This window comes from Mustelus asterias, chromosome 14 (assembly GCF_964213995.1).
Source record: "Mustelus asterias chromosome 14, sMusAst1.hap1.1, whole genome shotgun sequence".
In the NCBI taxonomy this organism is placed as follows: domain Eukaryota; kingdom Metazoa; phylum Chordata; class Chondrichthyes; order Carcharhiniformes; family Triakidae; genus Mustelus; species Mustelus asterias.
Genome location: NC_135814.1, coordinates 89,479,398 through 89,499,649, shown reverse-complemented (window position 1 = coordinate 89,499,649; position 20,252 = coordinate 89,479,398). Strand labels below are relative to the sequence as shown.

General features: G+C 42.8%; 1 protein-coding gene across 3 annotated transcripts in view; it reads right to left on the bottom strand.

Moving 5' to 3' along the window:
• Positions 1 to 20,252, bottom strand: part of LOC144503866 (islet cell autoantigen 1-like protein) — a 106,291-nt gene that overhangs the window by 11,417 nt on the left and 74,622 nt on the right. For 2 of the 3 annotated variants that reach the window (XM_078228872.1, XM_078228871.1), the window contains 3 exons: positions 19,401 to 19,492; positions 7,929 to 7,972; positions 1,297 to 1,398 (listed from right to left, as the gene is read on the bottom strand). In XM_078228872.1, the coding sequence (XP_078084998.1) occupies positions 1,297 to 1,398; positions 7,929 to 7,972; positions 19,401 to 19,492 (238 nt within the window). The remainder of the gene's footprint in view (positions 1 to 1,296; positions 1,399 to 7,928; positions 7,973 to 19,400; positions 19,493 to 20,252) is intronic. The other variant, XM_078228873.1, reaches the window with a different exon arrangement.

The following is a 20,252-nucleotide window of genomic DNA, read 5'->3' as shown; positions in this document are numbered from 1 at the left end:
CTAATCTTGAAGATTATGAGTCTTCTCTTTTCTAGAGAAAAGAGTCCATCCTGTTTAATCTTTCTTTGATATGTCTGACCCCTCAATTCAGGTATCATTTCGTTAATTCTTTTTTGCGTCACTGTCAGTGTCAGGTATCTTTTTCATAATATGGAGACCAGAACTGTTCATAATATGCCAAATGTGGTCGAACTAAGCCTCTACAGAAGTTTAACTTAGAATCCTACAGTGCAGAAGGAGGCCATTTGGCCCATCGAGTCTGCACCGACCACAATCCCACCAAGGCCCTATCTCCATAACCCCATGCATTTACCCTAGCTCGTCCCCCTGACACTAAGGGGCAATTTAGCATGGCCAATCCACCTAACCTGCACATCTTTGGACTGGGGAGGAAACCCACGCAGACATGGGGAGAATGTGCAAACTCCACACAGACAGTGACCCAAGCCAGGAATCGAACCTGGGTCCTAGCACTGTGAGGCAGCAGTGCTAACCACTGTCACTGTGCCGCCCATCGCTGCTTTTCATTTCCATCCTCTAGTAATGATCACTGGTGCTTTGTTTGGATTCTTTATGTTCCTATTAACCTGTATCATTTCTTTTAGTGATATTTGAATCTGTAACCCAGATCTCTCTCAGCTCCTCGAATCAATTTAGATAGTTATTTTCCAAGTGCCACAGGATACTTGGCATGCACCTGAACAGACAAACTAGGCCCGAGTTTAATGTTGCATCTGGAAAAGACATTCCCTCTAACAATGCAGCACTCTCTCAGGACTGCACTGAAGGAGTAGCGTAGAATATGTTCTCATGTCTTTGGATTTCGCCTTGAATCCATGACTTAGCTGTGACAGTGCTAAAAGAGTGTCTAACTATCAAAGATTTCATTCAAGTGCTTTGCAAACTAGATTAAAACATGGTCATTGCAAGGCGTGATGTTTTTCAATTTGTAAATAAGACTGTGAAACAAGTTCGTTGTTTGGTCTTTTCTTGTTCCTTACTTATCCAAACCAAACTTGAGGCATGACTGTTTCTTTGCTGTCAAGAGAGGGATCAAAGGCTGGGAAATGAATTGAGGTGCAGATTAGCCGGGATGTAAATGAATGATGGCTGCAGGATTGCCTCTTTGTTGTTTATCACTACACTGCTCACCCAATTTGCTTTTTAATAAACCTGCGAGCATCATGTCGATACCTACATAAAATACGACAGTTCATACAGTTTGTTTAAGAGCTTTGGATAAGAGATCTCACCAGCACCAAAATAAAGTGTGAGCATGCACATGGTTTTTTTTACCCATCTCATAGAATTGCTGTGTGTTGCTTGACGGATCCAGCTCTGCAGTGAGCTGAGTGGCATCCTGGCTGGCAGTGTTCCCTGCTACTTCACTCCGACCCCCTGTTAAATGTGGAGCAGCAGAAAATGAGGCCTCAAGACACACATCATTAGGACTGAAAAACTAATGTACAGAAATAAATCATATATATTCCCCCATCCGTACCGCAATGCAAGCTGGAAAAGGATTCACCCCTATGTTTACACCTATTTCATTCCACAGTCAGGAAGATAATTGAGGCTCTCTCTCACTTCGTGCAGAACTGCTCAGCATGGCTCCCAAGGAAGCTGGTTTAAATTGGGAAATTAATCAATGGTGCTATAGATGAGCAAAGAACATTGACACACTAACATATTCATCCAAAAGACACTTCAATACCACGAGGTTTGAGGGGTCCAGAATCGTGGTCCTGTTGGGCTAAATGACCTGTTTCTGTGCTGTAATTACTGTGTAATCTCTTAAAGTATTTCTTGATCCATCAACATTGCTAATTCTTCCACAATATTGACTGATTATCTCTAAGATAATGCTGTGTGGCAGAGTAACTGCTCCTCCACAACATCAGAGCCCCATTGCTGTGTGAAAAAATGCCCATTTGGCGAAAGCTAATCTATTACTGGATGGCTGACTGGCAGGTGATTCACTGTGGAATTACAATGTCAACTTAACACAGTGTAATACTGTCTTTGTGACTTGCTGGCTCCTTGTCCTTATGACTACACCTAGTGAGTAAAATGATGGCCTCAAAAGAGTACCACGTAATGTACATCACTCATTGTCGGTCTTGACAAGTACTTGCATCCGCACTTAACACATCCATACGAATAAAAACCCTCAGGCAGTGAGAACAGAATCTGTGGCTCCACTATATTAGGTTCTAAATCTAAGAAGCCACATAATAAAAACAAAAAAAAGCCAGAAAAACTCAGCAGGTCTGGCAGCATCCATGGAGATGGGGACAGTGTTAACGTTTAAAGTCCAATATGACTCCTCTTCTGAGCTGGAGAGAAGCAGAAATATGATGAGTTTTATGCTGTTAAGAAAATGGGAAAAAAGAGCAGGCTGAGCAAAATAGAAGGTCAGAGATAGGTTGACGGGCAGGAGAGTAAAGAAGAAAGGAATCATGGAACACAAGACAAAGGAAGTGGTAACGATAGTATAAAGATGAAAGCTTTTGCCCAGAGTAGGCGTTAATAGCAGAATAAAGATTAACACTGTCTGAAAGCAAAATAGCAGAATGTGCGAATAGCAGAGAAAGAGGTCAACACTGTCTGAAAGCAAAACCATGAGAATAAAATATAGACTGGCATTTGAGGGGAAAAAATTCAAAATGGTGGATGCTCTGAAATTGCTGAACTCAGTGTTGACTCCAGAAGGCTGTAAAGTGTTGAATTAGAAGATGGGGTACTTGTTCCTAAGAAGCCACATCTCTAGAAAGAAAATTACGTCACAATTTAATTTTGCAAAGAGCCAGGTGCTACATATATTTATACAGAGACCTATCCTCTATAGGCAAAGGGAACTTGTCCAGGCATTGCACCATTTTTCAATTAAACAAAAGTATGGGGAACAATAATTCCCTGCATTTTCTAAGGAAATGCCTCAACCAATCAGAATCCACTTGTCAACCAATCAGCACCCTTTTTTCCTGCAGTTTAAATTGTTGCTCCCTTTGAAAGTTGCTATACTTGTATCTGTTCTGATGAGTGCAAGATGAAAAACTTTGACAGCATGTCTCTTTTTACAGCAATAAAGATAATTTAGTGGAATAATTTCTCGTACATGTGAATAATGCACAAGAGCATTTAAACTGAGGGGACTACTTTCAGACTTTGCCAAACTCTGCCCTCATGACTTAGTGGGCGCTCAATGTAATACCATGAGTAGGTGTGATTCCTAGTCTATGCAGAGTTGACTGATCTAGATCATAGCAACAGCAGGTAGAATTCTGCAAATGGTCTCAGCACTCAGTATAAAGAGGGGAAAATCATCCAGAGTTTCCACTCTCGATTATTATCCAACAATGAGTTAGGTCCAAGCAGCTAAAAACGGAGGGAGCTCTGGAGGAGTACAATGAAAGTAGGAAAGTACTCAAACGGGGAATTAGAAGAGCAAAAAGGGGTCACGAAATGTTCTTGGCAGACAGGATTAAGGAGAATCCCAAGGCATTTTATTCATACGTTAGGAACAAAAGGGTTGTTAGGGAAAAAATCGGACCTCTCAGGGACAAAAGTGAGGACTTATGCTTGGAGCCCAAAGAAGTAGGAGAGATCCTAAATGAATACTTTGCGTCGGTATTCACAAAGGAGAGGGATGTGTTGACTGGGAGTGTCTCGGAGGGGAGTGTTGAACCGTTGGAGAAAATCTCCATTACAAGGGAGGAAGTGTTAGGTTTGTTAGAGAATATAAAGACTGACAAATCCCCAGGGCCTGATGGAATCTATCCAAGGCTGCTCAGGGAGACGAGAGGTGAAATCGTTGGGCCTCTGACGCAAATCTTTGTCTCGTCACTGGACACAGGTGAGGTCCCAGAGGATTGGAGGATAGCCAATGTGGTCCCGTTATTTAAGAAGGGTAGGAAGGATAACCCGGGTAATTATAGGCCGGTGAGCTTGACGTCCGTGGTGGGGAAGTTGTTGGAGAAGATTCTTAGAGATAGGATGTATGCGCATTTAGAAAGGAATAAACTCATTAACGATAGTCAACATGGTTTTGTGAGAGGGAGGTCATGCCTCACTAACTTGGTGGTGTTTTTTGAAGAGGTGACCAAAATGGTTGACGAAGGAAGGGCCGTGGATGTTGTCTATATGGACTTTAGTAAAGCGTTTGACAAAGTCCCTCATGGTAGGCTAGTGAAAAAGGTTGGATCTCATGGGATAAAGGGGGAGGTGGCTAGATGGGTGGAGAACTGGCTTGGTCATAGAAGACAGAGGGTGGTAGTGGAAGGGTCTTTTTCCGGCTGGAGGCCTGTGACTAGTGGTGTACCGCAGGGCTCTGTATTGGGACCTCTGCTGTTTGTGATTTATATAAATGATCTGGAAGAAGGAGTAACTGGGGTGATCAGTAAGTTTGCGGACGACACAAAACTGGCAGGACTTGCAGATAGTGAGGAACATTGTCAGAGGCTACAGAAGGATATAGATAGGCTGGAAATTTGGGCAAGGAAATGGCAGATGGAGTTCAATCCTGATAAATGCGAAGTGATGCATTTTGGTGGGAATAATGTAGGGAGGAGCTACACGATAAATGGAAGAACCATAAAGGATGTAGAGTCGCAGAGGGACCTGGGTGTGCAAGTCCACAGATCCTTGAAGGTGACGTCACAGGTGGAGAAGGTGGTGAAGAAGGCATATGGCATGCTTGCCTTTATAGGACGGGGCATAGAGTATAAGAGTTGGGGTCTGATGTTGCAGATGTATAGAACGTTGGTTCGGCCGCATTTGGAATACTGCGTCCAGTTCTGGTCGCCACACTACCAGAAGGACGTGGAGGCTTTGGAGAGAGTACAGAGGAGGTTTACCAGGATGTTGCCTGGTATGGAGGGGCTTGGTTATGAGGAGAGATTGGGGAAACTGGGGTTGTTCTCCTTGGAAAGACGGAGGATGAGGGGAGACTTAATTGAGTTGTATAAAATTATGAAAGGCATAGATAGGGTGAACGGTGGGAAGCTTTTCCCCGGGTCGGTGGTGACGTTCACGAGGGGTCATAGGTTCAAGGTGAAGGGGGGGAGGTTTAACACAGATATCAGAAGGACATATTTCACACAGAGGGTCGTGGGGGCCTGGAATGTGTTGCCGGGCAAGGTGGTGGAGGCGGACACACTGGGAACGTTTAAGACTTATCTAGACAGCTATATGAACGGAGTGGGAATGGAGGGATACAAAAGAGTGGTCTAGTTTGGACCAGGGAGCGGCACGGGCTAATTGTTCTTTGTTTCTCGTTTCAAGGCTTCATTCTATGATCATCTTGCTGGGCCAGTACAGAGCGAGACTGCGGATAGTTGGGAACCTGTCGGCAGGGAATTCATATGGTGTTCGTGGAAGTGGAAATGAATAGGGTTGGGAAGCATTTTCCGATCAGGGCCAATGTGATCTCCTGGACTCGTTTCGATCGCCTCAGGGGGTCAGAGAGGAATTTCCCAGATTTTTTTTCCCCATATTGGCCCTGGGGTTTTCACTCTGGGTTTTCGCCTCTCACTGGAGATCACATGGTCTGGAATGGGGGGGTGGGGGTGAGTTAATAGGTTGTGATGAACAAAGCATCGTAGCTGTGAGGGACAGCTCGGTGGATAGGATATTGGTATGTAGATAGGCTGGAAAATTGGGCGGGGATCCTGGATTCAGGATTCAATCCTGGACCGGGGAGCGGCGCGGGCTTGGAGGGCCGAAGGGCCTGTTCCTGTGCTGTATTGTTCTTTGTTCTTTGTTCTAAGCCTGCGCAGAAAGTAAAGGTAGGATCTCTTTAGCTCTGACAAAGGATCATCCAGACTTGTTGGCTCTGTTCTCTCTCCACAGATGCTATCAGAGCTGCTGAGATTTTCCAGCATTTTCTGATTTTGATGTGAAAGGGAGGATCAGGCTGACCAGGGATGCCCTCTACAACTGAATAACCTACTGAAATGCAGTGTCTCTGCTTAATTCAGAGAGGTATTTGTAGTTAGCTGCTGATATCAATGCAAGATGGGCAAATAAAATCAACAGAATAAGTTTTGCCAACTCCAGAACATTTTGATACTCTACTTGCCATTGGAGTTGGATGACTCATCTGACCTGACCTTCCTCCAAGCAGCAAGCTCTCTCTGCATGTGTTTTATCTGCTTCAGGTAAAGAATGGCTATCAACCAGGGAAAGCAATTAACTGGGGAGATTCCTGGAGTTACGTAGGCATCTGGGTTTGGAACATTGCCCAAAAGCAATGGAAAACACAGGTAAAATAACAAAGTCTGGGGAACACTTTACCTAAGTTCCCCTAAGCACCCAAGAACAAAAATATGAACTGCCATTTCTGTGAATGCCCACATCTTGCACCGGATTCTTCAGTCATGAGAGGACCAACTGAAGATGAAATCATTTACAGCTTAGATCAACTCCAACATTGAGGAGTCTACCACAAAACTCTATACACTGAGCCCTGCCCGCTCTCCCCAAATAGCATTACCGCTCAAAGACAAATAGGACTTGTGGATAAAAGCAAAATACTATGGATGCTGGAATCTGAAACAAAATCAGAAAATACTGCAAATTCTCAGCAGGTCTGACAGCATCTGTGGAGAGAGATCCGAGCTAACATTTCAAGTCTGGATGATTTTTTGTCAAGAGCTGTGGTGTTAGAAGCACCTGCTCATAAACAGACTGATATTTTTGTGACTTTCCTTTGAAGTAGGTCAAAGGAAACATGTTAACCAATCCACGGCAGGAGGGAAGTTTATACACTAAAAACTGGGAATGTTTTCACAAACCAGTGCATACAAGCAATGGTTTTCATCTGAAGCAAGTGTCCCATCTTGGAGAATCCTCATTTAAATCAGCTTCAATCATGTAATTGGAAACCTAATTTAAATTTAACAATTTCCAGCCAGGTTTCCCTGAGTTCAGGAAACTAGGTAACAAAAGGAGGACAGGAGCTGCCAGCTGAAGTAGATAAGTGTCTTTTCCAGCACTCCTTGAAGACCAGGAGGAGCTGGAGCGCTTCTCCAAGCTCCCTTCCACCAATCACAGCCTCTAATTACTGGCGTGATAAGCAACTTCCCTCTAAATCCCCCATGGCATCATTTTCTCTCCCCAGTAACATCCCACACAACAAAATGACCATCCCAAACCCTTAACCTCTGGCCTGCCTTGCAATTGTGATTGGCAAGGACATCCCTGGCTGCAGCTTCCTGCCAAGGAGCCAACCAGCTGTCCAATTTGGCCAGTTGCCAAGAAGTAAAAAAAAGTTCTAAAGGGGTCTTAAATTTGGCAGCACGTCCACATCTCTGGCATTACCTGGTATTCCTTGGAAAGATCAGGACCACTGACTCCTTCTGATTACTCAGTCTCCCTTTCTGAAACCTCAGCAAGAGTCAGAGGCAGAATAGCTGGTGAAGAAAACAGTCTCTTCAATAGGATTAGTCACCAGCCTAGACTGCCAAGCAGGTTCAGAAAACTGAGCAAACAGTGCTGAGAAGGTGGAATTCACTACACAAAAGGAGTTGAGGCGAGGAGCATGGATGTTTACGGTGAAGGGAATCGAAGGAGATGGTTATGGAGCAAGATGCAGGAAGGTGGCAGGAGTCTAGTGTGGATACTATTGGGCTGTGGATACTATGTAATCCTATTTGATATGACAGGCAATAGCTGGCAGAGCTGCTGCTGCTTTTCTCAACAGAAACAGATAAGATGCATTAGCCTCCCCAGTCTGGCTTAGCCTGGTAGCATTCTGAAGATGTGAACAAAGCAAAATTTGCAATCAATGCTTCTGGGCAGGATAGGATTTAAACATCTTTTGTGGGGGTGGAGTCTGTGGTGAGGGGATACTTGAAGTGGAACTGGAATTTACTGGATCCTCAAACTACTAACACAGCAGTGGATGCAACTCCCTCACAATTATTTACCTGCACCAGGTCCTGGCTCTTCATCTTCATCCAGGAGCACCAACCTGAAAACAAATAAAACCACATCAGATGGAGAAACCCTCTGATCATCCTACCACTTTGTATCATAGTTCACTAATCCACTGTACCAATAAAAATTCGGAATTCAGGAGGCTAACTTAAAAGTGCAACAATGTCCTGGAGCTTCAAAGAAATATCCGGAATATTAGACATCGTTCAAACAAAGCATCCTTGCCAGAACTCAAATTCAACCTCTTCATCCCTCTTGTGCACCTTTCAAACACCATCTCTCTCTACAGCCTGAGAGTCATTGTTAGCAATATTAGCAGATCAAACAGGCTAAAGCCTGCAATAAAACAGCGGAGAAAGGAATTCCATCACCCCCTTTAATCAGCAACATTAATTACTAAGCTTATCCTAGGAGTTATTTTCAGCCCCCTTTTTGTTTTAAGTGTTTATTCCTCAGTCTTCTGAATTTGTAACCTCCTGTACATTTTTGTATTCATTTCTGAGCGTATTTTACTTTGCATCTCATTCTCTTTTTTTTCTGCCTAGCACTCTAAGTGCCTTTTGTGCTTTCTCTCTTGATGTCAGTTCCTTTATTTTCACATATCTTGATTGCTCTGAAAATCCCAGAAATAACCTTGCCTTCCTCTGAGGATGGCACTGAAATCAGCCAAAGAGCCTCCTCTGTTAGAATTTCATGGTGCCATCTTCCTGTCTCTGTCCTGCCTCGATTCTCTTCCTCCTTACTCGAGAGCCAGGGTAATAATGTCTCCTCCCTTTCTTCCTTCGCTTGATTTTCTCCTCCTTTGCATTCAGTTTGACTTCTCGTTCTCTCTCGTTCACTGCTATATTGTGTCCTTGTTTCCTATCTCTCTTTCATTTCAATTCTTCAACGCTCCACTGCACACTACTTCAATTCTGCTTTGCTCTATCTCCTCTCTTCTCCCTCCCTCTCCTGCAATTGTTTCTCTCTCTCTCCCCTCTGACTTTTTTTTTACTCCCCTTTTTTCAGTTTCTCTCCCTCTCTCCTTCACCTTCAAATGTTTCCCTCTTACTTCTAAACTTTCTCTTATTCTCACTCCTCTTCTTGTCTCTCTTTGTTTCTTGCTCTGCAACACATTATGCTCTATTGCTTTCCAAATTTAGCAGGATTGAAGCAGGCCAGGAAAGAGGGAGGGAGGGATCTGTTTGGAGCCTCAAGCTTACAAAGAGGACAAGAAACTGGAGCAGAATTTTAAGAGAGTGCTGGAGAAAAAAGGGTTCCCTGGTCAATATTTACCCAGCACCCACTATCTCTTGAGTAAGCTATCTGCTCAGTTAGCTCACTGCTGTCTGTCTGACCCATCCGGGAGAGCAGATAAGGCCATGTTTTAATATTGCATCCAAAAGATAGTAGCTCCAAAAATGCAGTCTTCACTCAGTACGCTGCTGCTGGAGTGTCAGCCTGGTTTATGTATTCAAGTCTTTGGAGTGCAACTTGAACCCACAACCTTCTGACTCAATGTGGCACGGTGTTACCATTGAGCCAAGGTTCAACGTGATCCATTCAAACCTGGAAATGAATGGGAGGGCAAACCAATAGCCCTCCAGATCTGTTGAAGTCTGCACCCCTTGAACTTAAGGGAGTGAACATGGGGGGGGGGGGGGGGCATTGTAAAAGGAACATCCAGGGTGGGAAAGAACAAGTCCATCCTCAATACTCTCCCTCTTCTCTACATTGTCACTGAGGGGGAATGAAGATTCAATCAACTGCCTCCGACTTTAATATTTTCATTTCCAGGACCTCAAGATGTGAGATTCTGGACCTGGTTCCCATCATTTTCTCCTCCTGGAAGCTAAGCTTTTAAAATACCTAACCTCAGTGTACCCGAATCATTAGCTTCCTGATTTCTCTTTCGCTCTTTTTAGTACTGGTGGTATCCTGTGGCCCGCTCTCTTAGTGTCTCAATAATTTGCTTTTGTTAAGCATTGAATATTGTTTATAATGATGCTTCTTAATGGGGAAATATATGAGGTCCTAGAGCGAACAAGAAAACAAAGCAAGATACTTTAAAACAATTTACCATCAAAGTGAATGGCAATGTCTAATCATTTTCACGGTGAAAATGAAAAGCCTTATTCTTGTGGCTCCAGCCTATAATGGGGGATAGAGAGATATCCAAAGATGTGCGGGTTAAGTTGATTGGCCAGGTTAAAAATTGCCCCTTAGAGTCCTGAGATGCGTAGGTTAGAGGGATTAGTGGGTAAATACGTGGGGTTGGGCCTGGGTGGGATTGTGGTCGGTGCAGACTCGATGGGCCGAATGGCCTCCTTCTGCACTGTATGGTTTCTATGATTTCTATGATCATATATGCTTTGAGATTATGCACAAGGTAACAGATATGGCCTTGCTTTTAATAAAACAATTATTTGGTGTGTGACCCAAGTCTTTGATTCATGTATTTGGTCTTGGGAAAGGCTATCAGTGTGGTAACTTCCAGTGCTCTGCTGCCTTTGTCCCACTTCCAACAAGCAACAAAAGGCTGCCATGTCTTTTATCCCTGTTTCTTGGCCACCTCTTACAACCAATGAAAGTGGTGGAAAGTCAAGCAAAGAGTGGAGGAGGGGGAAATTTAAATGCATCTTTCCCTTCAAAAAAACAATTCCATTTTATTCCCTAAATTATCTCAGTGCATCTTACTGCAATTCGAGACTGTACTCTATGAACAAAGATGTTCTAGAGTGGAATAAGACTAGTGGCCAAAGTGATCACGCCATACCTTTAGTAACTTGATATCCACGATTGGGGAACAGAAACTACGGCTGGAATTTTACCACTCCACCCATCACGGGAATCGGAGCAGGAGAGGGGCGGAAAACGGAAAGGTCTGTTGACCTCGGGTGGGATTTTACAGTTTCGGGACGAACGAGTCCGGAGAATCCCGCTCTATTTGTTCTTACACTATAGCCAGGAGACAGCATCTAACCCTCTTTTTATAAAAAAAACCTGACAATTTAAATCAAATTAGATCATTGCACACCTGGTAGAAAAATAATAAGCTAACAGTAATTTGTACGATTGTTGAAGCAACTCTTTGAGGATTATAATAACACCTCGATGTTTCAAAATCAGAAACAAGTAACAAGATCACCATTTCTCTCTTTGCCTTGGGTAAGAAGGATTTATAAACATTCCTCAATTCTTCACATTTAACTTCCTATATATAAATTACAGCACTTATCAATAGAATTTCTTTTTATATCTCCAAGCGTTCCTCCCCATTGCTGCTGAAGAAGTGTGTGTGCATGTGTATCCGGTACCTCATCCTGAAGAACATTCTTCATGTGAAAACCCACAACATCTGCTAGCTATTCAACCAATGAAGGCAACACAGCTGAGCGCAACTTTGCGGGGGTCTGGACAGAGCGGATAGGGAGAAACCGTTCACATTCATGAAAGGATTGAGAATTTAAAATAACTTGCAAAACAAGCAAAAGTGAGGAAGACACTTTTCCATGCAGCAAGTGGCTAGGTCTGGAATACACTGTGGTGGAGGCAGGTTCGATTGGGCGAATTGGGCAATTTGAAGAGGAAGTGCAGGGTTATGTGGAAAACGCAGGAGAATGGCACTAAAATAATTGGTCATTTGGGGAGCTGGTGCAGACATGATGGGCCAAATGGCCTCCGTACTGTACTGTAGAACACTGTACACTCTGCACTGTAACAATTCTGTTCTCTGTCAGTCTCCACACACAGGCATATCCAAGCAGGAGCTGTTGATGATCATGAGAAGCAGCTCTGGCTCACTCTCCATTCCTCAGCCCAGGGACACCTAACCTCTGCTCCAGCTGAGATCAACAAACTCAGCACAGCCTGGGGAATCACATTAGGGACCATCTTGGCACTTGCCATGCACTGGGTTATGTCTCAGGCCATCCTGGTATGTGCCTCATCTTCAATAGGCAGATTGAATACGCATTTAGAGCAAGGTGCAGGCTACAACCCAACAAGCAGATTGCTTCTTATTAAACTTGTGAACAAATAGTACTCAGTAATAACTGTAAATCTAATTCGATATAACTTCTACTAATCTCCTTGAAATGTCAAAAGAAAAAAGCAAGATTGATCCATTAAAACATGACCCTCATATCTTATATGATGAAATATTATCAGGCCTGGATTCAGCCCACCCTCACTGCTAAGTTGAGCCCACCTTTCACCCACAATTAGAAGCTCCTGGGCTCAGGGCTGTCCTTTAAAGTAACTACACAGGTCCACTGGCTGTATCCCTTGTCCAGGTCTGACCTACAGGTCATCTCACAGACTGATCAATCGGAACCACTATCCCCTCGGACGCTCAGAAACAGATTGACTGATCAATCTGTATTAAATAATTGCCTGCTCCAGACCTATAATGCATCTGGGTATAATGCAAATAATCAGATCAGAACTACTGAGTGCTCCTGGTACAATGCACATCGCTGCATCCCTGAGATGCAAATACAAGCAAGATTTTCCATACAATTTGCAGCAAAAATAAAGAATCTAAAAAAGACAAAGAAGCTTCGCTATCATCACAAGAATAGGCTTTTCTCACTCTGGACTTGCTTTCTCATATGGCAGTGATTTTGATAATTAAACCACTATTTGTGATCTGCTACCCCTTCACCTGCAATGCTAGGCAGAAAGTGTTCTATGTGCCTACAGCTTCTATTGATCCAGATTATCTTTTCATACTCTCCAGAAAGGAGGTGCCACTTCCGGTCAGTTACTTCAACTCCCAGACAATATTTATAACACTCTGATATAGGAGGATTCTACTTGTAGTTTATTTTTGCCTCCATTTCATAACTGCCCACAATTGCAAGATTGCAATCAGGAGCTCAGCATACGGGAAAAATTACAAGCATGGAATTCTCTAGGAACCACTTTCTTCAAGGGGTCCTCAACGTTAGTTAGAATTGTGGCCATGCCAAAATAAAAGTGAGCTGATGTACAAAAAACTCACATCCAAACATGGAGCATGGATCATCCTTACATGAAAGTGAATATTCCATGGCTTCAGCAACAATATCATGGACAAGTTGCTCACGGCACTAACATATAACGACCACATCTTGTCGCCATGGCATGGTGTTACATCAGATACTCCTTTTCCCTAGTGAGTCAGCAGGGGAATTGTGACAAGGAACTTTAAATACCCAGAAAATTAAGTAGCAGCAAAAAGCACTCGAGCAGAAGGAGTCATAGAGTCACAGAGGTTTACAGCATGGAAACAGGCCCTTCGGCCCAACATGTCCATGCCGCCCTTTTTTAAAAAAAACCTGTAAGCTAATCCCAATTGCCCGCATTTGGCCCATATCCCTCTATACCCATCGTACCCATGTATCTAAATGCTTTTGAAAAGACAAAATTGTACCCGCCTCTACTACTACCTCTGGCAGCTTGTTCCAGATACTCACCACCCTCTGTGTGAAAAAATTGCCCCTCTGGACACTTTTGTATCTCTCCCCTCTCACCTTAAACCGATGCCCTCTAGTTTTAGACTCCCCTACCTTTGGGAAAAGATATTGACTATCTAGCTGATCCGTGCCCCTCGTTATTTTATAGACCTCTATAAGATCATCCCTCAGCCTCCTACACTCCAGAGAAAAAAGTCCCAGTCTATCCAGCCTCTCCTTATAACTCAATCCATCAAGTCCCGGTAGCATCCTAATAAATCTTTTCTGCACTCTTTCTAGTTTAATAATATCCTTTCTATAATAGGGTGACCAGAATTGCACACAGTATTCCAAGTGTGGCCTTACCAATATCTTGTACAACTTTAACAAGACATTCCAACTCCTGTATTCAATGTTCTGACCAATGAAACCAAGCATGCCAAATGCTTTCTTCACCACTCTTGTCCACCTGTGACTCCACTTTCAAGGAGCTATGAACATGTACCCCTAGATCTCTTTGTTCTGTAACTCTCCCCAACGCCCTACCATTAACTGAGTAAGTCCCGCCCTGGTTCAATCTACCAAAATGCATCACCTCGCATTTGTCTAAATTAAACTCCATCTGCCATTCGTCAGCCCACTGGCCCAATTGATCAAGATTCCGCTGCAATTGGAGATAACTTTCTTCATTGTCCACTATGCCACCAATCTTAGTGTCATCTGCAAACCTATTAACCATGCCTCCTATATTCTCATCCAAATCATTAATATAAATGACAAATAACAGCACTGATCCCTGAGGCACACCGCTGGTCACAGGCCTCCAGTTTGAAAAACAACTCTCTACAACCACCCTCTGGCTTCTGTCAAGAAGCCAATTTTGTATCTATTTAGATACCTCACCCTGAATCCCGTGAGATTTAACCTTATGCAACAACCTACCATGCGGTACCTTGTCAAAGGCCTTGCTAAAGTCCATGTAGACAACATCAACTGCACTGCCCTCATCTACCTTCTTGGTTACCCCTTCAAAAAACTCAATCAAATTTGTGAGACATGATTTTCCACTCACAAAGCCATGCTGACTGTCCCTAATCAGTCCTTGCATCTCTAAATGCCTGTAGATCCTGTCTCTCAAAATACCTTCCAACAATTCACCCACCACAGATGTGAGGCTCACTGGCCTGTAGTCCCCAGGCTTTTCCCTGCAGCCTTTTTAAACAAAGGCACAACATTTGCCACTCTCCAATCTTCAGGCACCTCATAAGGAGTTTTATAAGTTGCAGTAGAACAAAAGAGAGAGGTCACACCCACATCGGTAATATAACATCCATTCAGCTTATCCACATGAAATGAATTTTATCAAAGCAGTGACAAAGTCATGGCGTTGGAAGACCATATGCCAGTGTTAAGGCCAACTTGGAGAACTGCACACAGGAAGTATATATCTGCTTGAATTGACAAATAAGGTGATAATATCACTGGGGCCCACCAAGTAAACTCCCTGCCCAGAGAAACCTGGATATTTCAGTTCTATATATTACAGTCCAAAGATGTGCGGGTTAGGTTGATTGGCCATGCTAAAATTGCCCCTTAGTGTCCTGAGGTGCGTAGATTAGAGGGATTAGCGGGTAAAATATGTAGGGATATGGGGGTAGGGCCTGGGTGGGATTGTGGTCGGTGCAGACTCGATGGGCCGAATAGCCTCCTTCTGCACTGTGGGGTTTCTATGATTCTATGAAAACTACATGACGTAGTATCAGTATTAGGAATTGTGGAGTCTGTTAACCACTAAAGATGATAAAAAATGTTGATTTATCAAGTGCATTTTACATATAAAGCACTTAACGCATAGTTACTGCTCTAATGAAGAGAAACGGGGCAGTAAATTGCCGTAGTGTAAAGCCCACAAACAACAAGATAATGACCAGATAATCTGTTTTAATGATCTTGATGGAGAGATAAATATTGCCTAGTACACTGCTCTACTCTTCTCCAAATTGAATCTTGGGATCTTTTCCAGACACTTGACAGAGCAGATGGCAGCTCAATTTACTGTCTTTGATTTGATTTATTATTGTCACATGTATTAGTATATAGTGAAAAGTATTGTTTCTTGCTTGCGATACAGACAAAGCATACCATTCATAGAGGAGAGGGTGCAGATTGTAGTGTTATAGTTATAGCTAGGGTGTAGAGAAAGATCAACTTAAAAAAAGGTAGGTCCATTCAGCGGATTTAAGTTTGCAGTGAGAATCGTGTATAGTGCTCCTAATAGTCGCTGTGTAGTCAAAGAATGTATTAATGTGGAGACTGGATTTAATATTTATCTTACGTAGTAAAGGCAGAGTGGTTTTAATGGGGAATGTTCACTTCCATATAGACTGGGATAAGAGACAAGCTCCAGTCAGGAAGGTAATGAATTCCTTGAACGTATTTGGAATAATTTTCTGCAGCAACTATGTGCTGGAACCATCAGGGAGGCAAATCATGTTAGATTTAATGAGCAACGAGACAAATTTAATTATACCCTAATGGTATGTGAACATTTATTTAATAGTGACCATAGTGCTGTGTTTGAAAGGGAGAAACATGGAGCATTTAATAGGATTCAAGGTTTATATAAGGACAACTTCAACAGGATGAGAGACTGGTCATGATAAACTGGACAGTGTGTTAAATATTTTAATAAGTCAAACAAAAGATGATCAGTGAGAGGTGTTCAAAAATAATTTAATGTGATACATAACCAGTTATATCCCTAAGGAGCAAATAGTCATAGACAATTAAAAAGGAAAGGGATACCATAAAGCTAAAAAAAAGTGTACAAAATGCAATAAAAGCACAGATCCTGATGAATGGGAGAGATACAATCAACAAAAAAGGGTTACAATACTTTTAGTAAGACTCTCAAAAAGGAAGTTTGAAAAGAAACTTGTGAAGGATATTAAAATCAATACCAAGATCTTTTACAATTACACCAGGAAAATGTGGGTGCTTAAAAATTATAACGTGAATATTATAAATGAAATGAAGAAATGGTGCACATGCTAAATAATTATTTTACATCCCAAGGGTGGAGGGACACTATTAGTCATGTAAGCAAATAATGGCATTCAAGCGTGACAAATCCCTAAGATCAGATGGCTTTCATCCCATAGTTTTAAAGGAAATAGGTGAGAAAGTTGCAGGTGCCCTAACTATAATCTTTCCATGTTCTCTTGATTCAGGAACCATTACTTTAGATATGAAAATTACATATGTTACTCTGCTGTTCATAAAACTGGAGAGATGGAAACCAGTTAACCCATCATCTTTTGTTGGGAAATTACTAAAGTTTATAATTAAGGATGAAGTTACTGAAAAATTTCCACTGATCGTAGAGAGGCGGCATGGATTTGTAAAGGGTAGGGCATGTCTAATGAATCTGAATGAACTTTCTGAAGGCATGACTAAGGTAGTGAGCCAAATAATGTCCATATTATTTATCTGGGCTTCCAGAAAGCATTTGATAAAATCCCTTATAATGCACCACTAGCTAAGTTTGAAGCTCATGGAATCGAAGGTTTGCTGGTTAGAAAACTGGCTGAGCAGACAGGAACAGAGAGTAGGCAGAGAATAGACAAGTACTCTAATTGACAGGGTGTGAATAGTGACCTCCCACAAGGATCTGTGTTGGGGTCTTACCTACAGTAAGTTCTCACTTAAAGTTGCATTCCTGAAAATTGCAACTAGATGTGCAACAACTTTCAGCAAATCGGATTTTCCCACTACAGCCAAGGGAAAAGCTGTAGTTAGGCTTTGTAGCACTCATTCCATCAACAAAATGTATGAAGACTTTATACTCTAAGTTGAAATATTTCACATTGCTGAATTCCTATACTGGTAAAAGGAAATAACTTTCAAAATAAATATGTTACTTCCTTCTACTCACTGCCTCTCCTGAACTTGGACACTCTAGCTCACCACACATTCTGCTCCCTGGTTCTCCCTCTTGCCACTTTTCCCCAACCTTTCTGGTCCCAGCCACTCTGCTTGCCAAACCGCCCACTCACCACACATCCTGCACCCTCACCAGCCCTCTCCCAAACCTCCCTGTGCCTCCCTCTCCTGGGCCAGACTGTGGGCAAAGCCTCTCGTGCAGCAAGGGACTGAAAGAGGTGGTGAGATGGACGGCAGTGAGAGGGAGGAGTGTGGAGAGCGTCAGGGAGCAGGAAAGGTTATGGGCTGGTGGATCAGCATAGGCTGGGAGGGCCAGGGAACAGGACAGGCCATAAGCCAGAGAGTTGGAATTCAGTGGGAGGGAAGAGGGTCAGGAACAGGAGAGGCCTGAGCTGGAGGGTCGGCGAGTGGAAGGGAGGGTCAGCAAGTGTGTGAGGACTGTCAGGCAGCAGGAGGCCTGAGTTGGAGGGTCTGTGAGAGGGAGGGTTAGCGAGAAGGAGAGGCTGCAAACCAGAGGATCATTGAGAGGGAGGGACTGGGAGAGGGAGGGGCCACAAACTGGAGCGATGGCAAGAGGGTGGGTCAGCAAGAACGATGAGAGGGAGGACCCTCCATCCAAACCAGCACAAAACAACTTTAAATCAACACTACCAGTTCTAAACCTGAATACAGGCCCCATTAACTGACCAATGTTAAAGCAGAAGGGGCAACTTAAAACTGGGACTTACTGTCCTCACTGTATTTACTAACACTTACATGACTGGAGAGAGCCACATATCCAGACTTGCTAATGACACAAAGACAGGAGTCATTGGAAACCATATAGATGGAAACATTAAATTACAAATAGATATTAATAAATTAAGCAAATGTGCAAAATAGATTTCAATATCGGCATGAACCACTATGGGTTCAAAAAAGATAAGAGTACTTCCCAAATTATAAAAAGCTAGAAACTTAGGGTACCATGTACATAAATCATTAAAATGTCACAGACAGGTACAAAAACACAATCAAAAGGCTACTGAAATGCTACCCTTTGTATCTAGAGGAATAGAAAGAAGAGATTAGAAGGCATGCTGCAGTTATACAAAGCACCGCTAAGACACACCTGGAGTACAGCATTCATTTCTGGGCATCACACCTTAGGAAGGATATACTGGCCTTGAAGACAGTGCAGTGTAATCTTACTAGATGATATCTGGACTCCAAAGGTTAAATTTCCAAGGCAAACTAGGGCTGTACTCCCTGGAATTTAGAAGATTAAAGGATGATTTGATCGAGAAGTGAAGAAGGTGGTGGATAGAAATAAATTATTTTGGCTGGTTGGGAGATTCTAAGTCTTAAAATAGGAGTCAAGTATTTCAGGAGTGAAGGTAGGAAACACTTCTTAACACAAAGGCACTCAATGCTGAGTCAATTGTTCATTTTAAAGCTGGAATTGACAGGTTTTTGTTAAGTAAGGATCGAGAGAATATGGAACATAGGCAAGTGTATGGAGTTAAATCACACATTAGCCATGATTTCACTGAATAGCACAATAGGCTCAAGGAACTAGATCATCTTGACCTTCAGACACACAGAGGCAAAAGAGTGCTATAATTGAGCCACAGCTGACATCAATGATAAACCTTGGTCATTCTTGCTTGTCGTTTCAGGCCACTTATCAGGAGTGTGCAAAATGGATAACATATGTCAGCCCCCTTTCCAATATATTCCAGTGTTGACAGATGGGAGGAAATTCTTCCACATGTCGATCAATAGTGTTGAGTCATCCCCAGCTCACAAGTCAATTTTAGCTGATCTCAGGCAGACAACTGAGAAAGGCTGTTAAGTGAAAACAGCTGGAAGGATTTTTCCCGCAGCACTGGAAATTGGAAGAGCAATGATTGAGCTCATACTAAAATACACTGCCCACATGCCTTGTGGACAGACACGTTTTAAAGCAGCATCTCAGGCTTATTTCTAAACTGCCTGAAACTTGCTCCGAGCAAGACATAAAGTGAGTGTGCAACAAGTGAGCAATGCAGTTGCTGCCGAGCGAGATTCAGCTATTTCCTTCTATCCTCTCCCCTGTTTGTGATTACAGGAGTCCTTACTTACTTGTCTATGTCATCAGTTATGCATTCCTCCTCTTTCTCCTTGGTCTGGTTAAACTCCTCCTCAGTCAGATGTTGAAAAGGGTCCTGCAAACTCTGTACGTTTAAGAAAAAAAACCAACCAAAACATTTAGAGTCTGAAAAGAGACCCTATAAATACAACATTGTGTCTAGACAACTAGACACTACCTAATTATCCCTGGGTCTAATATTGCAAGGGGGAATGTGTTGTACATGTTATTGAATACTGGAGTATGAAGTGGCGACTCCTTCACTGAGCTGTCTCACCAGCAATCTGCAACAACTTTGGATCCGTCAGCAGTGACTGATATCAATGTCAATTGATGGCATTGTCGTCACATCTACCCTCTCCCCTCTTAGATTTAAAACATCCCATGGCACCAATTGAAGAGAAATAGCGGTTCTACCCAGTGTCCTGGTCAATACTCATCCCTCAACCAAAACAGATCCATGGATCATTTATCTCACTGTTGTTAGTGGTGTATAAATTAGCTGCCAAGTTTCCTGACATTTGCAATGTCCAAAGGACATTACAGGTACTATGTAAAAATGCAAGTTCTTCCTGATCCTACAGGCAATGACCTGCTGGGTGTAGTGACTGCAGAAAATCCTTGACCAACAGCACTGCTGCAATGTAAGGTAAACTCTCTGCTTGCAACTCAAGTCTAGTTGACGACTTGCTCCATGAATGAGTTCTGACTATCCATTATTATTCTATTTATATTCAAGTATACATTGAACCACTCGCTGGTCAAGACCCCATGTGGCCAGGATGCCAGCCAGGGGACTGCTTCCAGCTCTTTGATAAGCTGCTCTACTGGTGACTAGAAGTTAA